The sequence below is a fragment of the Corvus brachyrhynchos genome, unplaced genomic scaffold (genome assembly GCF_000691975.1).
Source record: "Corvus brachyrhynchos isolate BGI_N302 unplaced genomic scaffold, ASM69197v1 scaffold91, whole genome shotgun sequence".
Classification (NCBI taxonomy): Eukaryota; Metazoa; Chordata; class Aves; order Passeriformes; family Corvidae; genus Corvus; species Corvus brachyrhynchos.
In genome coordinates this window covers 1,101,821-1,109,339 of record NW_008236442.1, presented here as the reverse complement: position 1 = coordinate 1,109,339, position 7,519 = coordinate 1,101,821, and the positions used below count along the sequence as shown (strand labels likewise).

Here is a 7,519-nt window from a genome sequence, read left to right as displayed (position 1 = left end):
GAGGGATGGGGCTGCACATTTTGGCAGCTGTCTCTCCATCATCTCCCACACTACTGTAGGGAGAGGATGGAGAGGTCTGGGAGAGAATGGGCTGCCTTTCCCTGGCATTAAACTGGGCTGGGGGTTGCTCCCAGCTGTTCACTGGTCTTGGACCCAGCAGGAGCCAGTCACTCACTCTCCCAAAGCACAAACGTAGTGGACACAAATCCCTGAGCACCAACTTCATGGAGTGTTTTGAGAGAGGAGTAAGTTCAACCAGGTTTGGACATGACTTTATTCCATTTAAAAGGGACCAGCACAGGGCAACCAGGCACACAGTGGTACCTCTGTGTGTAGCCCCCTCATGCTTTCTTCATACAGTGCCAAGCCATTTCTTCTTTAAAATCACAGATCATTTAGGGGTTGTCACATTTTTGATCTCCTGCAGAAGGTCAGACATTAAAGTGAGACTGACTAACAAGAACATGAAATCTTCAAAATCAATTTTGTTCTCTGAATCCTCATCCAAGAAGGAAATTATTTCCTGGTATTTTGGTTTGTTTTCTTGGCCCTAGGGAGGTTTTTAAATGAAAAAAAAAAAATTAAGCATGACCTTCTTTTTTTTATTTCATCATTAGAAAAAAAAAAAGACATCTACCTATGTAAGTATTAATGTATTTTTCTATTCTCCCATTCAGGTTGTTATGTCCACATTATTAGTTTTTCTAGAGGTATACAAAGAAATTCAATCAGAAATATTATTGCAATCAGAAAGGGGAACAACCAGTCCTCAAAGTTTCCACCAGAATCCATAACATATCTTTTAAAAGACAGCTAATCACGACTGAAAATCTGACAATGATGATATAGCTGCTAACTGCTGGGAAAAAAGGGAGTCCTGTGTCTTGATAAAACTGGGAGGAGGAAACAACCAACCAACCAACCCTCCTAAATTTAATATTCAAATATATACAAGTATATATTGTGAAGGTCTCAGAAACTGTTGATTTTACAGACATGACGTTAGTACTGCTACTCTTGGTCTTGTTGGACATTCCTGTTGGAATGGATTATTAAAATTCTGTAACATATCTATTATTCCCATTTCCTTACATAAAAACCTCGCTGGAGTTCCAGGATAGTTTTTTTAGCTTAATAATTCCCAAACCATCTCAGGATCCCAAGTTTAATTAGCTACTGATATTTTCAATTCTTTTTCAATAAGGTGCCTAGTTTCTAATTTGGTGACAATTTCCCCTTCCCAACCAGTCATAATTTTGTTATTTTTGGAAGAAAAGGTATTACCTCTCTCATTTACTTAATTGAGCTCTTTTTTATTAGTCCTCTTCTTCGCCTACCACTTGATAAAATGGGGGAATTTTTGTTTTGCTTTGGTGTTTTTTTTTAATTTAGGGAGGGAAAAAAAAACCCTGCAGGAAGTTTACAGCCACAAGGGCTGCTATGGCTGTTTTTCACCATACCTGGCCAGGTGGGTGAGGGCTTTCCTCACTTTTCCCCTCTCTCCCAGGAACCCCACCAGTCACCTCAGTGACCATGGGTCCGTGGCACAGGGCTGGCTCTCAGTACTGGGTCAGTGCTCTGGCAAACCACCAAACACCTTATTAAATGCCACAGGTTTCTTCTCTTCGTAAATACAGCCTCTTGCTATCATCCAAGGGTTTTTATTTGGTTGGTTGGTTGGGTTTTTTTTTTTTTTGCAATTGCCCTGTTTTCTTTAAACAAATTCAACCAGGCATCGGCCATGGTTTATTGCTGTCCCCCTCCTTCGGTCATGTGTTAGACACAGGCTCAACATAAAGCAACTAAGTCACTGAATATGTTTGTACCAAATCCCTAAAGTCTCATTTGGGATTACCCCATTGACTGATGCTTGACCAGCTTCAGGATGGAGCCTGAGCTGCCATTCCTGCACCCAAACTGCCCGGCCAGGGCTGTCCCAGTGCCACCCACTCAGCAAACCCCCTCACCTGTATGACATGCCAAAACTGGGACTGTAGTAAGCTCTTGGTTTCAGCTTTGCTGAGCTTGCCCTTGGGGTCAGCATAGTTGTTATACACCAAAGCTGCTGTAGCAAAAGCCTTTTCAAGGTCTGAGCCTTTTCTTAGGGCTGGAGGGAGGAAAAGTTTATCCAAAAAAAAAAAAAAAAAAAAAAAAAAAAGGCTTTTGAGATAAAATTGAAAGGAATCTGTTAGAACCATCCTGGGTGGATGGAAATCTGTTTAGTTTCATTAAAGTTAATGAGACTGAAACTGTTTATACCCACAGAGGATCTGGCCCAGATTTTATTTGGAGTGGGCCAGCAACACGCTTCATGCCCCATGGAACCATACCCTGAAGGAAGCTTTCCTTCAGAGCTAGGGCTGTGACACAGTGTGGGGCTTGAGACCCATCTGGTCCATCCTGACCCTGGGCATCCAGCAAGGACCTGCCACACCACAGGGACAGGCCATGGTGACCATCTCCTGGATGCATTTGGACTCCCAGAGACCTGTATCAGGGAAAACATGGCCCATTTGGGAAGCTGGCTGCGCAGGAATGTCCATGTCTGAGCATTAGTGTTGCACCTCAGCATTATGGCATACTTGGGATTTTGGCTGGATTCATTCCCCCCACTCATGCATGACTCCAAAAGACTGCATGTTCACAAGCCTCTATTAGCAGAGATTATACAGATGATTTATGTTGTAATTTTTAATGAAAAGGCAAGCAGAAGAGGAGATGTGACAACACAGGAGCACCTGGAACAGGGACCCATGAGACCCTCCTGACTTGCATCAGCTGAGGATCTGCACAGCCTGCGCAGCCCTGTGACATCACCAGAATTTTCTGCACGTGGGCTGTGAAAGACCTGAACCCCAAAGGGACAGTGAAGGGATCCCCTTACCTTGTATTGATGTCAGCTGCTTGGCTATGGGTACGCTGGTGGTGAGAAAGCAGAGAGGCACAATTATCACCCGGTAAATTGTGTTGGGTATTTAATTTCTCCATGAATGAGCTTGCTCATTTCTGTTTTATTTGATCCCCCAGGAACTCAGGGCTTCCCCAAGGAAGACTGCCTTTCCTTCACAGTGGAAAGGAAAATGGCCTCTACAAGCAGCACAAGAACATCACACCGCTTCTAATCCCTCACCTAAGTGAGTAGCCTGGAGTTGTTACTAAAGCTGATTATTATTTTTAAGTGAGGGACATTGCAACATACTTCATGTAATTTCTTCAGAACATGAAATAGGTCCTGGAAGTTTCTCAGTTTTACACCCATTCCCAGGAAAATGCAGAGGGGTCTGCCATCCCCTCCTCACCAGTCCTCTCAGTTTGGAGCAGGCACATAGCTTTTATTTCCAGGAGGACTCACATTTGTGAGCAGCACCTCCCGGCTTTCAATCAAAACCTAAAACCTGCTTACCTTGTGCTGAATTGCTAGAAACTAATTACAGAGCATGTGATAGAGACAAACGCATCCAGATAATGAGTTCTGAGACAAATGGCACATCACCCAGATGCCTGAACAAAGCGATGACTTACCCCTTGGGCATGCCTGCAGCAGCCAGAGGGTCTTTTTTGGTGGAAGCAGGAGCTGGCTGATTGACTGAATCCTGTTTTATACTGGGAACACTTGTTCTGCAGCCACACATCTCGAGGTGAGGGTGTTTGTGATCTCCAAGCAACGGGAATAATAGCAAGCAGATGGATTTAAGCTCTGCCCCGTGGAAGCAGCCTGCTTGGAGCAATGCCTATCAATAATGTAAACACTACCTGGGAATCGTGGAGCCAGCTAAATACAGCGGTCTACAGCAGCCCCTGGAAGGCACTGCTGGGCTGGCAAGTAGTGGGGCTTGTATTTTACAGGAGAATTTGACAGAAACAAACCAAACTCATAATGGAACCTGGATCCTCTTAGACCTCTGGGGATGTAACTTTGCATCAGGAATAACTTCGACACTGCATCCATTCATCTATACAAATTATAATTTTAATGAGAAACTTTCCCGGTGTGGGATAATGTAACTTGCCCCAAGCTATAAAGTGAGTTATTCCTACAGCTTGAGTCAGAATCTAAGCATCTCCCAGTTCCTGATCCAGCATTTATCCTAGGTAAGCACACTCCTACTCTAATATTTATTCTATTTCCCCATCACAGTGCAAAGAGACCTGCTCTGCCTCCAAACCACTTCCAAAGCAGCATCCAGCATGGAGCCTCTGCTGTAGTTCCTACCTGAACGGAGAGTGCCTGCTTCCAAAAGCAGCACCTGCTTCCAAAAGCAGCACAGAGCCATATGGGAGAGCAGTCACACATTAGAGGAACTGGAAAGGCTCCGATGAACTCTTGTTATTTATTAGCATGGATATCACTATTAGAAAACACAGCTTGTCACACTGCCTATCTCCATGCAGGGGCTCCTCTCTGCTGACCCTTTGCCTAGAGGTGTCTATACAGGATAACTTCAACTTAAAAGACCAAGCAGCTGCTTTAATCCCAGGGTGGTCTGTTAATAGGTAGTCACTTCAACTACCTCATCCAGCTCATCATTCCTGGTGAAAGGATACAATACTGATGTTAAAACTATCCATGATGAGACTTTATGTAACAGGACACACAAAAGAGACTGCAACAGATGGCCTGGAGAATTAAAATGTTTTCCTCATTTAGTAGAAGCTAAATTACTGAAGGCTAATGAATAAGGATGTTCACCACCTTACTGTTCCTGGATTTTAATTATCTTAAAAAGCATGGGAAAAGAGAACCTTTAATTTTCCATCTAAGAGTGTCATTATTCAAACAATTCAGAGCCTTTTTCTGAGAGGTTTAAGCTGTCTTAGATCTCTAGTGCATTCTTTAGGACTGGCTCATGAATAAAACAGAGCCTGTAATTGCAATGAGAAGCCAAAACACATATAATCAATGCTCATTATCCCATCAATTAACACACTAAAATGAAACAAGAATTCAGGCTCAGTAATCTGCCATCAGCTAAAAAAAAAAAAATAGTCTTGATATCATGTTGAAGTGGTAATTCCCTTTCACATCTGTTGAACTACACGAGGCATGAAAAGCCTTACATCCCGGTTAATCCATGGAATGGGTATGTCTGGTCTTAGCGTCCAAGGTAAAAAATGAGAGTGAGAAACAGACTCAGTTGCCCGTTTATCAGTGGCAGGCGGTACTGTGAGCGGGTTGGCAAACCCAGCCCTCTATGTTTTGGAACCTTTCCACGGTAGATCGCATTTCAGCTCACAGTTGTTTTAATCTCACCCAACGTTTGAGAGCCTGAGCTCTAGAACAGGTGATTTGCTTTGCTGGGGTAGTAACAAGTTCAAACAAACCTGGGGTTCATTATCCCTCTAGGATACACTAATTAGTGTATGCAGGAGCGTTTGTGCCTGACAGATAAAGGGTAGCATGAGGATAACCCTTGCCTTTGCAGATGATCAGCTTTGAAGACAGTGAGATTTTGGCTGTGTGTGTTGCTCGAGTATTCTGGTCAGCAAGGTGTGTGGGGAGTCAGGCCATCTGCTCTGTAGATATTTTGATACACACTATTTATGTTTGAAATATCCAGGTGCTTTTATCGGTCAATTTTTAGCATGTTTCACATGTTAACAATCTTGTCTTCACAAAATACGCAACCTGCCACTTCAAACTGCAAAATCTTTACAGGCAGTTCACTTAAAATAATTGCCACTGCAAAAAGTCACAGCCTCTGCTTCATTTTTGGTATTTTCCCAGAGCTCTCCCCCTCCTTCTTTTAAGGAAATGCTTCTTGCATTTCAAGAAGGCTGATGTTGTGAAACGTGTGTGTGTGACAGAGCCCTGACTCCCTTAGAGATGACCCTGGGCAGGGCAGGGGAGGGCCTGCCCACAGTGGGCAGGATCAGAGGGACACAGGCACAAGGGAATACCTGAAACAGGAGATGCATTCCCACCTCCTGGCCTCTCAGACTTCATTTCACCAGCAAATCCTTCAGGAGCTGCAGGAGAAGAGCTGGTAACTTGCACCCAGGCAGGTAATAGCTTGAACTCTTCATCTAGAGAAGTTGAGGCTGTCCCCTCCCTGGAAGCGTTCAAGGCCAGGCTGGATAGGACTTTGAGCAACCTGGTCTAGTGGAAGGTGTCCCTGCCCATAGCAGGGGGGATAGAACTAGATGGTCTTTAATCCTGAAAATACTATTGCTAAGTAATTTTTCCTCCAATAAATGTTTTATTATACGACATTTAGATGTTAGAAAGGTAGCTATATTCTTAAAAACCTAAAATCTCACTAAAGGGGGACACAACAATGAAAATGTAAGAACAGAAACTAAATGCAACAAATGGGATGCCTCGCCACTGAACTATTAAAATTTCATATTGAAATGCTAAGATCTTCATAATAAGGATAGATGGCATTGACAAATGATGGGATAATCAGCATCAGGTATTAATAGCAAAATACAGATTATTGCTGATGTTAGAGAATTCCAAAAGAAAAAGCTCTTGGGTTTAGCAGAAGCAGGGAATAAACAGAAATCTTAAGAAAGAATAGTTACGTTAGGGAGGGAACAAGCTAAGTAGACCATCCATTCACATACATAAGGAATTTTGACTCAAATCTATCTTAGAACTAGTGAACAAAAGACTAAATGCTTGTGACATGATATGGTGCAATATGAGAACTTTTTCAGAAAAGGATGCAATAATATGTGGCAGCTTTTACTCAGTAGTTCATAATCTGTCTGTCATATTAACTGTGTGTAGTGGTTTGGTCCAAAATACTCATTACTGTTTACCTTCTGTGGGATAAGAATTAGGAGAAACGCAAAGCAGGCACCAAACTTGAAAGAATATAAAGAAGTTTATTAACAGACCTAAAAGAAGAAAAAAAATTATACCACACCTTCAGAACACTTGTCCTCCCCCCACCTTTCTCCCTTCTCCCAGTGATAATGTAAAAAGACAGCCCTTGAGATGTTCAGTCTGTTTACCACTTCCATAATAACCTTTTTCAGTTCATTTAGGAAGAGGAGTCTCTCTTGCCCATGCTATGAAAACATTATCACAACGAGCCAGCTGCCTGGGTTGGTTCTTTGCTCGCATGTGAGTCCCTTCCCCCGACTTGCAGCTTTTCCCACAACTGCTTTCGAGGGTCCAATCTTGAAATTACTGGGGTACAAATTTTAAGGTTGAGCCGTTCAGAAATAAAAGTTCTCTTCACCCATCTCTGGGAGCATCTTCATCTCTAAGAACAGAGGCCCTTCTCCTTCCCTGGGAGCAAAGGGTCTTCCTCATCTTCATCTTTAGGACTATCTCTGGGAGCATCTCTAGGAACTGAGGTTTTCTCCTTTCCCATTTGGAGCAAAAGTCCTCATCTGGTTCATCTCTAGGGACTGAGATTTTCTCCTTTCCCGTTTGGAGCAAAAGTCCTCATCTGGTTCATCTCTCCCTGTCCAAACTTCTCATGAAATTACAGCTGCGTCAGCATCTGCCTATCTCAGCGCAGGTGCTTTTGCTCACAAGTACAAGTTGAACACTCCACCCCCCATG

At 43.1% G+C, this 7,519-nt stretch overlaps 1 protein-coding gene across 1 annotated transcript; it reads right to left on the bottom strand.

The window, feature by feature from the left end:
• Positions 1–250: 250 nt before the first annotated feature.
• SNTN (sentan, cilia apical structure protein) lies at positions 251–6,790 on the bottom strand. Its single transcript, XM_008643625.2, has 4 exons — positions 3,523–6,790; positions 2,885–2,919; positions 1,968–2,107; positions 251–550 (listed from the first exon to the last, which is right to left on the bottom strand). Exons 1-4 carry the CDS (start codon positions 3,630–3,632, stop codon positions 392–394), a joined length of 444 nt encoding a protein of 147 aa, XP_008641847.1. The 5' UTR covers positions 3,633–6,790; the 3' UTR covers positions 251–391.
• Between the last annotated feature and the right edge of the window lie 729 nt (positions 6,791–7,519).